Source organism: Daucus carota, chromosome 8, assembly GCF_001625215.2.
Source record: "Daucus carota subsp. sativus chromosome 8, DH1 v3.0, whole genome shotgun sequence".
In the NCBI taxonomy this organism is placed as follows: domain Eukaryota; kingdom Viridiplantae; phylum Streptophyta; class Magnoliopsida; order Apiales; family Apiaceae; genus Daucus; species Daucus carota.
In genome coordinates, this window is record NC_030388.2 from 10,148,397 (window position 1) to 10,162,192 (window position 13,796).

The 13,796-nt window shown below is 33.8% G+C and overlaps 2 protein-coding genes across 2 annotated transcripts; both read right to left on the reverse strand.

Moving 5' to 3' along the window:
• Positions 1–298: 298 nt before the first annotated feature.
• LOC108199706 (uncharacterized) lies at positions 299–10,777 on the reverse strand. Its single transcript, XM_017367649.2, has 13 exons — positions 10,441–10,777; positions 9,509–9,683; positions 8,577–8,660; positions 7,924–8,165; positions 7,631–7,844; positions 6,639–6,718; positions 5,263–5,347; positions 4,646–4,768; positions 4,156–4,272; positions 2,798–2,845; positions 1,793–1,862; positions 921–965; positions 299–809 (listed from the first exon to the last, which is right to left on the reverse strand). The coding sequence occupies exons 1-13, from the start codon at positions 10,599–10,601 to the stop codon at positions 778–780; spliced, it is 1,476 nt and encodes a 491-aa protein (XP_017223138.1). The 5' UTR covers positions 10,602–10,777; the 3' UTR covers positions 299–777.
• Positions 10,778–11,026: 249 nt separating this feature from the next.
• On the reverse strand, positions 11,027–12,840 carry LOC108199707 (protein ALP1-like). Its single transcript, XM_017367650.2, has one exon. The coding sequence runs from the start codon at positions 12,640–12,642 to the stop codon at positions 11,188–11,190; it is 1,455 nt and encodes a 484-aa protein (XP_017223139.1). The 5' UTR covers positions 12,643–12,840; the 3' UTR covers positions 11,027–11,187.
• Between the last annotated feature and the right edge of the window lie 956 nt (positions 12,841–13,796).

Sequence of the window (13,796 nt, forward strand, 5' to 3'; positions counted from 1 at the left end):
TAAACAATTGATAATCGATTATAGATGATCAATTTCATCCGTAGGAAGGTTCTTGATGCTAGAAAGTCGCAAGAGAAATTGTATGATGATGGTAAGTAGTCGTTAGTTTTTGTGAGTTACTATGATGGAAAATGTATGTGACTATTGGTGATTAATATTTTTGTAATGATTCAATTAATTTGTGTTGGATTACTAAAATATTATCCTATTCGAATGACAAATAAATTTCTTTTGGATAATTAATGTTGACCAAAATATTATCATTTCGAACCGCAATCCAAAAATGAGATTACTTTTTCTGGATAACTAGGGTATAGCCCTTAAAACTAGGCTACCCCAATACATAAAATTACCAAATTTATCCTGCTGTTATAAGCTTTATTAATTCTTGCTAATTTCAAAGAACAACAGACATTTAATTTTTTACACCTTTGGACATGTTATACATGTACACAAGGTTCTAAAGTTATGGAATCTCAGTGACAAGGTTCAAAATATATACATAGTTCACAGAGAAACAAAATCATAAAGCCAACCAAAACTGCTACACATTGTTCATTCTGCTAAGCCTGCATCCCGTTGTGCGCGCTGAATTTCTTCCTGTAAACCCTACTACAACTAGACATATCCCTAAGAAATTTCTTCAGAACTAATGTAGTAGTAAACTACTAAGCAATAAAGCTTCACCAAATGAGTAGATTAAGAATCTGATAAAAACTAAGTGGCCTGTCGATAAACTTCTTATTGGTTTACAAGCATCAACATTTTATCATGCATCTATTTGCCAGCATTACCTATTGGAGAATCACCTAGAAATGGAATGTAACAGACAAATGTAGGAATCAACATTGCGATTAACATTTGTGATTTAAAATGGCGTCTAAAAAGAAGCTAACTTGGTAAGTTGAAGATTTGTTTACCTAAAGGAGAATCAGTAGACTGACGATCCGGTGATGTACTCCTTCCTAGTACATTCAAGTCATCCCAAAAAGTTTAATACAGGTGAACATAAAATAGCAGGCCGTAGTGCATATGAAAGTTATAATGAACTACTCCATTTTAACGAAGAGAGTGATAACAGAATCAATGTATTGTATCCTGTGAATCCTTTTGATTTAAAGGTATACAAAGAGTTATATCTAACATAGGCAGATCCGCCATGACCAGTAGGAGTTATAAGTAAACTAAGTACATTTTGTGTCCATACTCAGCTGGTAATTAAGGGTAATCCAGTTTCCATTGGCAATATCAAGTTTTTCCATTTTTTTAACTTAACTAGTTAACTATATTACTATTCTAGTATTTTTCCTACGAAGTCCCCAGAAGTAACTCCTGTATCCCTACTCCTCCTCTGGTATCTATAAAGCACAAAAACTGGATAAGACAGATAATGATATTAGCACAATTGTAGGTCACACTGCTTCACTCATGACTAGGAAGGCTTGTATGAGAACTAACACAGTATGCAAGGCTGTCCACTTTTGTTTAATATTGATATATCTCAGAAATTAGGATAAAATTCCTGGCATTGTTCTAAATACTCCTTTCCTCTAGGTAAAAATAAGTCAAGAGTTCAACCCTCAAGGGATGCATGTGTGCTGATTTATTAAATTTTTTAATTAATCATTACCAAAAAAAGTATTTGAATTTTTCAAAAATGTTACAGAATTCAGAAAATCATAAAGCAGAGGCTGAGATAAGAAACATCGGATACTCGTGACTCATGAGAAGAAAAAATAAGTAACATATAAGTAGTAAGATCAAAGTGTAATAGATGAGTCATAGTAAGTACCAGAACGCCGTAACCCTTTGACAGCCTCAAAATTCTTGTAGGTATAGCCAACAAAATTCAGATCTTTCATCTGCCAACACATTTTCAATGTAGAGTATGCTACTTTAGATTCTCCAGATGTCCATGAAATATGATGAGGTATCCAAGAAACATACTTGTGAATTAAGATTCAAGACAAAGTCATGCAATATTCATATAGATGGTCTGAGTGATAGGTGATGACCAGCAAAAGTTCAAAATCACCAAAATAGAAAGACTGCAGCACTGTTTCATATATGCTACAATTTAATTAAAATTGATGCTTTATTATTGTGAAATAAGAACATTGCGATTTATCGTCATCAAGCAATTAATGACATGTATATATAGAAAGGCGGGTTGACCATATATCATCCTTTGATAACTTTTCTTTTATAATAGAAGCAACATGAAAATTGCAATCTATCGTCATCAAGCAATTAATGATATGTATTACTCCCTCCATCCCAAATTAGATGAGCTGCTCATTTCACACATATTAAGAAGTATTAAATGATTGTTCATTTTTCCATCTCTGCCCATATTAATTGTTTTGACTTTTGATAATATTAGTTAGATGGTGCATTGGAAATGATAAATAAGAGAGGGTAGATATGGAAGATTGTTGATAAAAGTGCATTGAAAAGAGAGAGGCTCAACTATTTTGGGATATATTTTTCTCTCAAAAGGGTCATCTAATTTGGGATGGAAGGAGTAATAGAAAGGCGGGTTGACCACATATCATCCTTTCATAACTCTTTTTTTAATAGAAGCAACATATTTCATCTGACAGCACCCCAAACCCCAAATCAACACAGGTGAATAGGTTACTAAATACCAACAACTGGCCACCACTAATATAGCCTCGGATCTACGTTGTATCTGCAGGTTTTATATTATTTTTACAAACTTTTCGTTCACATGTTATATTATTTTATAAGAAAAACAAGGGGCAAGGATTGTCTTCTCCATTATAGTACAACACACCTTACTAAAGCGTCCAGAACCGGTCCTTGTTGGCGTTGTATCTTCAATCTGCATATTTTAAGCAGATATAACAAATCCATCAATATATTAAGAATAACCTCTATATGTTACAAGGATCAACGATCCTTGCATTTAAAATTAACTCAGAACAACTCGGTATCAATTTCTAGCACTACACAGTCCCTATTTATTTGACACAAGTCTGTTTGTCAAACCTCTTACAAACGTATATAGTTAGACATAAAACAAAAGTTTTAAAGATATATATTGGGCACTATAATTACGATATGCAGGTCCCAAAAAGTGCCAACTTTTCTTGATCTGCCATATGGGGCACTAAATCCCTATTTGGTTGCTATTTTGATCATTTTCCCTCAACCAGGAACACTTAAGATTTTCAGAGTCACTTCGTGCTGACATGAAAAACAAAGAATGGAAAGAAATCAAGTTGTTCCAGGAATCATGAAGTATTTTATATATATGCCGCTATATGGAATATTTCATGATTGATAAGTCCTTGGAAACTCTGTAAGATGATTTTTGATGTATAAGCTCACAAAATTAGAGTCATTCAACCCAAAGTTTAATTTATTTTTTTACATAAATATACTCACAAATTGTGGTGTTGTCATCTTTGATTCCGCAAAAGTTTCGCTAGCGAGCTAGAACAAGTCACAAATGTTTTCAATTGAACTAGTATTTTCATCATGTCAACATCCATCATGCATACATTTACAAACTAACATAAGGAAGCAAAGTAATCTCGCATCCAGATGCTCATATTCTGCCTGTCGAGACCAAGCGTGAAGGAAATTGTAGAAATGAAACTTACTGATTCATTAATATTAACAAAAAAGGAGCTAAATAATAACAGAATCTGTTCTGGATATATCACGAGAAGGTTATTGTGTTACTCTCATAAAATTCGAGAGTTTAAACATTAGTAGATATACAAAATTAAAGGGAAATAGATACGTAATGAAAAAGTACTTAGTCCTTAAATGTAAGAAGGATTTGTTAGGAGTTGTCCCATATCAGTTGTGGGAGGGGCAGATTGCTAGAATATAAGCAGCCACATAACTACACTAGTTTCAAGCCTTTTGGGAGGTGCCCAAAACCAAACGCGTGCGGGCTAGGCCCAAACCGGATTATATCATACTACTGTGAAATTATGCTTAGGAACCCAACAGGATTGTGTAACAATACATTATGTGAACTTTTGCTTCTTAGTTTCACTATTTTTACAATCATCATATTGGACAACATACTCTTTTGGTTATGTTCCCCTATCTATCTACGAAGGTAATAAATAAAAGCAGCAAAAAGACTATATAATTCCATCATATAATATATCTTACCTCCTCATCAAATTGATAAAAATTCTGGGTATCAAGTTCCCCATTCACCTCTGGTTTAAAAGCTGCCTCCATTTCATAGAGTTTGTCCCACACAGTGTCTTTAAACCAAGGATGAGCCTGTTTCAATTCATTTAATGACCAAGAAAAATTAAGAGGAAAAAGTTAGGAATGTGGTGTATATTAATCATAATGCTTCTAAGTATCGCTACGAAATTTGTCAATGTAATAGTAGATGCAAAAAATAAATCAACAAGAAAAGTTTTGCAGAATAGCTTTTCTCTTAGAACTGGCTCTCAGAGAACAGCATGTAGGATTTTTTTTAATTATACTCGGTAGCGTTTGTGAAAAGAGTTCTTTCATGTCGATGTTTATGTGTTTGACATGGAAGAGCTAAGACTTACACTCTTATAGTGATTGATAAGATAATATTGTACTAGAGTGATTCTTAGATTATACATACAGAGTGAAGATAAATATAATAACCACATACTTTGATTTGATCTGCTCCCAGCCGGTGCTCAACACTGCAAAGCAACTTGCAGATCAGATCTTTTGCTTCAGGAGTCAATCTCGCATCGTCTGGAAACTTTAAAGTACTTCTCCAATTGACAATCTAATATATATTAATAAAAATGTCAAGACAATGTTAAAAGTAAATAAAGGAAAATATGTAGCAGCTATTATTTAATCAAAGAGGACGTCTAAAGTTGTTGCTCCGAGAACATAATTCATGAAGCTAACACCCAATTCTGATATATACAAGGCTAACTTTTAACACTGTAACATATATAATTGGTTTTTTTAAGACTGGAGGGGTCCTGTGACCCCGCTGGCCATGGCTGTACCTGCCTCAGTGTTTCAATGATATGCCAGCAGACAAGGACAGTGACCTTCACTGTACCATCAGTAATACAAAGACACAGTAAATTTAACAACGTAACTGAATCTATGGAGATGATCTAGTGACCTGACTGAGATGTAACTTATATCTCAAACAAGGATTAACTCAGGCTGGTTTAGAATCCTTCACAGGATTAAGTTAAATAGTTGCACACAATAACTTATATCTGTAATATGATACCAAAAATATTCAGAATACATACTGACCTTCCTGCAAGTTGACATTGGGTCGTCTGTATAGAATGGGGGATAACCAACAAGCATCTCGTACATTATAGCACCAAGCGACCACCTGTCAGTAAAAATATTCATGAAATGGGAGATACAGCAAGATTGTTGGGACATAAGATACTGCAACTTGCAAAATTATGCACATTATCAGTGGATTGCGGTACATAATAATCTGTTGTCATAGAAGGCACAATCATAAAGATAGCCACAGTATAGAAACAAGGTAACCTCTAGCAAAGATGGTTCAGAATAACCAGTAAAAATGTTCTACTAAGCTACACAGTAACCACTAACCAGGTGTTACAAAATTCCCAAAGTCTGCGGTTAGTCGGTGCAAGTGCTGGGGAAATTCCTACTACATCTTAAATTTCCTAAATTTTTATATATAAATTTCCCTCCCTCTGCTTTGTAATAGCTAACTAGTCGCCTCAGAAGTCAAAACTAACAAAAGAATTATATAGAGAGAACCAAAAATCGCAACTATGCAACTGATTCTTGTGGATGTTTCCTTTCATATATAAGAGTCGATTTTACTGTTAATTACCAACAAAAGAAAAAAAAGAGATAATTAACAGTAAAATTATTATGCAAAACTTACAGGAAAAACATCTTGTGTCTGATGAAATCTATACTACACTATTAAACTAAAACATTAAAAGTTTGGTCGGTCGGTCAGTATATGGGCCTACGTTACTCCTTAATTTATAACATGTTCAAATAGATCTTTTTATTATAATTAAAACGTATTTAAACATTCTCATCGAAAAAATCTGTTTGGCCAATTTTTAATTAGTTTTTTCACGTGCTTAACTATTAGAAACTTATTCAACAATGTTAAATAACACACCCAATAAAAATATATTAACACAAACACGTTTATTAGTTAATATTATTCTAATATAATTTTATCTTCACAATACACTAAATATTAATATATAAAATAAAATAAAAATATTATAAGTCACCTGTGCATGACACGGGTTGTAAGCTAGTCCTTTATTAAAAGCCAACGGCCATATAATAAACATGCATGCAGAAGAATATGTTAGATCTTAAGTTAAATTCTCCTAAAATCTCAAACTGGTCAATTTAACATATGATTAACAAATGCTCATAACCATCGGACTCATTTACAAACTAACAAACATAAACAGCTGATCATAATTCAGCCTAATCACATCCAAATACTATAATTATGATAAATGATAATAATAGCAACCTTTTCTTTTAAATCACTGGCTATTACATAAACTATTGTGCATTCATGAAACAACACATATCATTAATGAAAATTAAAAAGTATGACATGTACAACTTACTACTAGAGACTTGTCTATTTCAGTTAAACTAACCAGTCACATTCTAAACTGTAGCCTTTCTTCAATAGTACTTCTGGGGCTATATAATCTGGTGTTCCAACAGTTGAAAATGCCTGTTGAAATGAAGGGATGAACATCAAACCTCATGTATCATGGCTAAAAAAAGATGTCTAGAATTCAAAATATAGTTGTCGAAGGAAAGTAGCTCTAAAGCAAAAAACATATGATTTGACAAAAAGAAATATCTAAAGAGCATTGTTTAAGATAATAGCATTATATTGCACTTACAAGTTGTTCATTATTTAAAGAATCAACAGATGTTAAATAATCATGATTTTTTAATAAAAGAATATGAAATTATATCAGAAGCTGCAAAAAGGACTAAGAAGAAGGGGGGAAAATGCATAATGCAATCTGGTTGGGCAGAACAGTCATGCAGTAAATATACACTAGAATTTAACAGCATACAAAGATAGTATACAATGTATTATGTGTGGTGGATTCCTTAATAGTTCTAAAACTATATATACAAATTTCTATTTCATTTATAATAAATTATCTAACTAATTTAATCTTAATTAGTCCCATTTCTACATATATTTTAATATGACCAATTAATAAACAGCCATCTCACAAATAAATAAAAGAATCAAGAAATAGCAACATTTTCTTGTAAGCAATCTCAGGCATGCATGCCTATTTAATCAATCACAATCAAATCTTAACATATTTAATCTATAATATACAGGAATGAAAATACCAACACTGTAATTCACAAAAACAAAAACAATTTGGAGGTATATCAGGAGCCGAACTATCCATGACATATAAATTCCCCTCCCCATACATGATTGTTCCAGATTGTGTAATTACCTTTCACCATGCTAAGCATTCGCTTAGATGCTTCATATTATCTATTTTTCTAATGTAAGTTTTATTACTGACAACTTCTGCAGGGACTTGGACCCAAACAATACTTCTATTAGTATCGCTGCGTGAAGTGTAGGGAAAATATACATGCTTACCAGCGTCCTCCTATTTAGTTGCCAGTGTTGAAGTTTTTCCCGAGGGCTCTTCCAAAAGCTCTTTTTCGCACTATCTGAATTGCTTTTACTGACAAGTGATTCATTCTCACTAATAGTAGTTAAATTTGTACAGTCAAGAGGCTTGCAGAGACCAAAATCAGAGAGCTTCATGTGACCATCTTTATCTAATAAAAGATTATCAGGTTTAATGTCTCTGAAAAATATAAGATGCGTAGTCCAAATGTTAGTAAGACTTTAAGAATGTAGCACCACCAGAGAAGAAATGTATCAACCTGTGAATATAGTTATGCTTGTGAATAGACTCTATGGCCAAAACAGTTTGCGCAATGTAAAATCTAGCAACGGTTTCAGTTAAAGTTTCTTCTTTAATCAGCAAATTCATCATGTCACCACCGGGAAGGTACTCCAATATTAGATACAAGTAGTCGGCATCTTGAAACGAGTAATATAGTTTCACAATGAATTGGCTATTTACTTCAGCAAGCAAATTTCTTTCAGATTTAACATGTTCAACCTACAATGCACAAATAATCTGTGATGAATCAGGTATTTCTAGAAGCAGTTCACAGTTAAGAGTATGCTATGAGGCACCTACATAATACATATGGTGGGGATTATATTAAGAAAAAGAGGTTCTCAGCGAGAAAAATATAATAGACTTCTGCTTGATGGCTACATTTAAATTTGCTAATTGTATTACTAGTAATCTGTAAAGTGTATCTCTTGTATTAATAAACCCTTCAAGAGTTTCACCAAGTATTAACACCTGGAAAGTAATACAGGTGAAAACACAAATTAACAAAAATTGTTGTTCACCAGGGTCTAATCAGGTTTACATGAAAACCTTTAAATCTAGTATGTGCTTTCAGAAAGAATTGATACAATAAGCAAAAATACTTCCCACCGCTAAATAGGTATAACTCACCTGTCCCCTGCTTAACATTTCTGATTTCTTTAGCTTCTTCATTGCATATATGTTTCCAGATTTCTTCTCTCGACACACTCTCACCTAATATAGATATGCATTCTGATAAGATAAAATCATTATTTTCAATACAACAATTTAAAAGGACAACCCAAGCAAGCTAAAAAAGAACTGAGGTGTTCCACTACAACTATACCACACAATTATCTTTGCACTTGGATAATTTGGACTTATCACTACATATTCCTGAAAGCTAGGATATTACAACTACAGTATGTTGATTGCCACTTTGTAGCTTGAGATTTGGTATATATTTTAGTTAAAATCCAATTGGTTACTTTCGAATTAAACAAGAGTTGTCACACATTGTATTCAAAGTCATCCCAAATAAATTACTTGCTGAGTATTAAATATGCATGTTTATGGTACGTACATAAAAAGAAAAGGGCAGAGGCGAAAAAATAGAACCTTATTACAGAACAAAGGGTTGCAGAAGTCTACTGTGGTGCAGTATTGAGCTCTAATATCTAAAGTTTTTTCTGGTGCTATCCTATTGCCATGAGAAATGCCTAGACATTGATTCCACCCTGCAAACAATATTGCTAAAGTAGATGTATTCTTTTCTACAGCTCTGCTACATGTTGTGTTACCTGTGCAGTTGCTTAATCTAAACTAATTACTTAATTGTAGATATAATCTTATAAGTTTTAATTTTGCATCAGCATATCTGGACAATCAATTAAGTTGCAAAATCTGTATGTCAATACATATTTCTCCACCCTCGGTAAAATGGGCGTCAGGAGGATGGGAAATGCATTTGGCATCAAGATTCCATGGTATAACCAAAGCTCAGAATCAAAACAAGAAAGGTATATAAATCGTTGAAAAAGCAGCTACGATCATAATGCACATAAAAAATATACGTATAGGACCTCTCCAAAGGCTCCTCTCCCAATGATTGTTAGAAGTTCAAAATCATCAACACAAAATTTTTGCCTTTTAATTCGCATATACTCTGTCTCCGTACGCTCCAACTCTTTCAAGAGATTCTGTCGCTCCTCCTCTGAGACATCTGATGAATTTAACTTCATTTCAAGTAAAGCACGCCTGTAAAAAGAAAATTGTGACGAGATATCACTTCGATTTCCAATGTGAAGTGTGAAACTTTTATTACTAAAACGGCTGTCATGTACATGAATTATTTGATAGAAGAAATGACAGTGCAAGAACCTAAATCTGCGTTGAAATAGGATATAAACAATTGTCTGAGATCATCAACTTGGATGACCTTGGCCCACTGCATGCCAACACATAAAATTTAATGAATGTTGTTTCACCTGGTAAATTTATCTTTTATATAAACAAATGTGGCATTACATATTTGCAACATTACACATTTTGAACTGACGATGAGGTCATGCCTATCCAAACAAACTACAGCTTGAACTGCTTCAATAAGAAACAGAAAGGATGTTGTTAGGTGCCATTATATAGTTAACTAGAAGGTCATTTCAAACCTTTGATTTATGACTTCTTGATAAAGATAATGGCTTCATTGAGGCTTGCACCCTCGAATTTTTGTTAGCAAGAGAAGGGTAATACACTAAGCTAAGAACATTTCAACCCCTTTTTGTATTGCAGATATTCATCTATGTTAAAACAATAACCATCATGATCAGACTCATATAACACCTTCTAAAATTAAAATAAACAAAAATCACAAAACTTTTGGTTGTTATTCACTCGTAACAACATTACCTCCTGATATACAAACATAACAACCTGTAAATGTTTAATTGGCAGGGGCGTGCATGCATAAAAAAAGATCAAGGAAACATATGTGCGTATGATAATATTATTATACCTTTGCCTGCGGTCCTGAATGTGTTTCATGTGAGATTTATAGTGGCTCTCAATATATTTCTTAGCAGCAGCGACTCTCTCCAATGTCTCTTTTGCCACCTCTCCATTTTCTTCAAATTCTTTTGTATCAGAATCCCCTGTCTCTCCTTTCCTTCTCTCCATTATTCCTAACTACCCCGTCAATTTAATCCCACCAGTTATATGTAATCTATATGTATGTATATGTTAGGTTTAGGAGAGAATATATTGAAAAGAGGAGGAGATCATGACCAATACAATGTCAATGCAGCCTCCAAAACAATGCCGGCAGTTTTTTGTTTATATTTGTATTTTCGCATTGTTTAGTATATTTCTTCTCAATGCTATATGGGGGACATGGTGTTCTAAGGTTGGTGTAGGCCACTCAAGATTTGCCATGTCAAATAATTTTGTGAGCCATCAATTAAATTTAATTTCTTGTTTCCGTATAGTTCTTAGTTTTATTTTAAATTTACTTCCTAAGAAAGTGAGCGCAAAACTGCTAGTCTTTTTCTTTACTATTTCTCACCATTGGTTGTTCCAAAAAACAAAACTAGCATCTTAGCATATGCAAGATAAAACTTACTCTATATATAGTATCTGTAAATGTATATGAATTTATAAACAATAAGAATAACATTATACTTCACATAGCTAGCAAAAAGAGCCATGGAGAAAAGAATCATCTAAGGTATACAACTTTAATCGAAAGAATCGAAAAACCTTCAAACTATAGAAATGTAGAGCCGCCAATATTATGGTGCAAAAGATTATGAGCAATGTGATCTCTAGCTTGCATTGAACTCACTGATCTTACGCTATTCTCCACCACCATTTCGTCATCAAAAAGATCAAATTCCAACTCAGGTTCCAAAGTCTCATTGTTCATCTCACAGATATTATGCAAAACACAAGCAGCTCCAAGCAAGACCGGCAAATCTTGAAGCTTCACTTCTGTTCTTTTTTGCAAACAAGTCCACCTAGCTTTTAGCCTCATAAATGCATCTTTCGCCACCTTCTGATTCTCTTCGATCTTCTCGTTGAACGAATGTTGAGCCCAAGTTAAGTTCTGATGACTATAAGGAACCAAAACCCAATCCATCAAAGGGTAACCAGCATTCCCCACAACCCAAACATCCTTCAAAAGCCCTTTATTGGCTCTTTGGAAAAGTGCCGATTTTTCCAAGACTTGATCATCAGACATCGAACCAGGCCATCCAATACAAACATCACTAAAAACCCCTTTAGGATCAACAACCCCTTGAACTGTAATCGAGTAAGACGTCTTCTGATTCCTCTCCGTATGCCTCTTGTTGAAATAAGCTGCAACACTATTTTTTGGCGCAATGATCGGAATATGAGTAGTGTACATTGATCCACCCACATTAGGAATCCCAGAAATTCCTCTAAACTCATTCTTGATCTCACTCATCTTATTCTCATTAGGCCATTGCAGATACTTAGGCATCAAAACATTCCTTATTGCAGCACAAACTTCAAGCACTAGTTTATGACAAGTCGAAATCCCTAATCCAAATCTCTTTGAAACAAGCCTCAATGGCTCACCAGTAGCCAACCTCCAAATACAAACAGCAACCCTTTGGCGAACCGGAATCGCTAACCGCAACATTGTATCCTTCTTTGTCACTGCAGAATCAAGCTCCTCACATATCATATCAAATGTAGCTTTACTCATCCTAAAAGCTTTCTTAAACTCCTCCTCCGGAAACTCCGGACTACTACACAAATCCCACCAAGCTTTTGACCTGTCCTTCACCCACAACCTCCTCTGCTGCTGCTGCCCACCACTCCCCTGAACACCATTGCCACCAACACCACCATCCCCTTCTTGACGAGCCCTTTTCACCCTTAATTCCCCAGTCCTACTCACACCCCCGTACTGATCATCGAAAAGGGTCACCGAATCTCCCACTTTCTTCAACACCTGCTCCTGACCCGACCCGACCCCGAAAATCTCGCCACCCGACCCGGCTCGCTCACCACCAAAATCCAAAGACCCGACGAAACCCTGACCTGGGTATCCCTCAAAACCTTCAAACTCCCCACCCTTCTGCCTCTTCTTGCTGTTGAAGCTGTCCATTTCAAAACCCTCAAACTCTTGGAAGAAGCCAAATAAATTAGAAAACTCGTCTTGGCTGAGAAAAGGATGAGAACCAATTTCCATAAGATTGCACAAGTAGACGATGATTTGTATCGAAGCTTGTAAGTAATATTTGTAAGTAGAATTTGAAGTGATGAAATTGAGAAATCCATGTATATATAGATATGCATATTAAGTTAAGAAAAGGAAGCGTGTGAACGCGGAGAGAAGAGGGAGACGAGAAGTTTCACAAGGAAATCAACGTTAGTAGTCGGACTCGGTAGTACTAGTTTGTTAAAGAGTTACGCGGTTAAGGATATATTCCGCAGGTGGTTTTTGATTCTATTTTTTAATATATTATTCCTGTTTCCTTTTTTTAAAATAAAGTTGCTAATCTTATGTACAATAAAAAATCACATAATTTTTACACTAATTATCGAGTCGAATAAATAATAAATTGTAATAATATGTTCTTATGAAGATACAATCACACGATATTATGAAGATTATACAAATATAAGATTCACTTCACACATTTTTGAAGAATTATTGGTATCCTCTTCATCATGTTCCGAAAGAGCTATCGTTTGAGTTATCTATCAAAACTGTAATTTTATACAAAATTTCATCACCAAATCAAGAATATCGATTACCATCAAATACAAATACGAAAGGGACAAAGGAAAAACAACAACATGATAATACAAGCTAAAAAACTGATAGAAAAACAAATAAAAAAAAAACTTAGAATCTGGTGTCGGAGATACAATATAAACGATTAACTCTTCCAAAATTCTTAATATAGTTTAATCAAATATTCCCTTCGTCCCAAAACAAGTGTCGTTTTGACTTTCTACACGTAATTTAAGGTGCAAGAAAAACATGTATTATTTTTCAAATTTTCTTTTTCTGAATAAAAATATAGATGTTAAACTTTTATTCAGAAAAAGGAATTTTAAAAATAATATGTAGAAGTATGATTTTTTGCACCTCAAAATACGTGAATAAAATCAAAGCGACACTTATTTTGGGACAGAGGGAGTATTAATTTTTTTTTTAAAATTAGAATTTTCATTGTCTCAGTTGTAACGTATATTATTATTTACAAACTAAATAATTTATTTTTTTTGCCAGAACTAAATAAAATTTTTAAATATAAATATGTTGGAAAATTTAATATTATAATTAAAAAAAGGAAGGAACAATACAGATTATGCTTGATTGCTTGTGTACGTGTA

Coding starts and splice junctions, on each gene's coding strand:
- LOC108199706 (XM_017367649.2), bottom strand. CDS start 10,601: ATGGAGAGAAGGAAAGGAGAGACAGGGGATTCTGATACAAAAGAATTT. Junction 8,661..9,508: donor GGAGAGGAGCCTTTGGAGAG/GTCCTATACGTA, acceptor TATCTATATTAG/GTGAGAGTGTGTCGAGAGAA. Junction 4,769..5,262: donor CAATGTCAACTTGCAGGAAG/GTCAGTATGTAT, acceptor AATATATATTAG/ATTGTCAATTGGAGAAGTAC.
- LOC108199707 (XM_017367650.2), bottom strand. CDS start 12,642: ATGGAAATTGGTTCTCATCCTTTTCTCAGCCAAGACGAGTTTTCTAAT.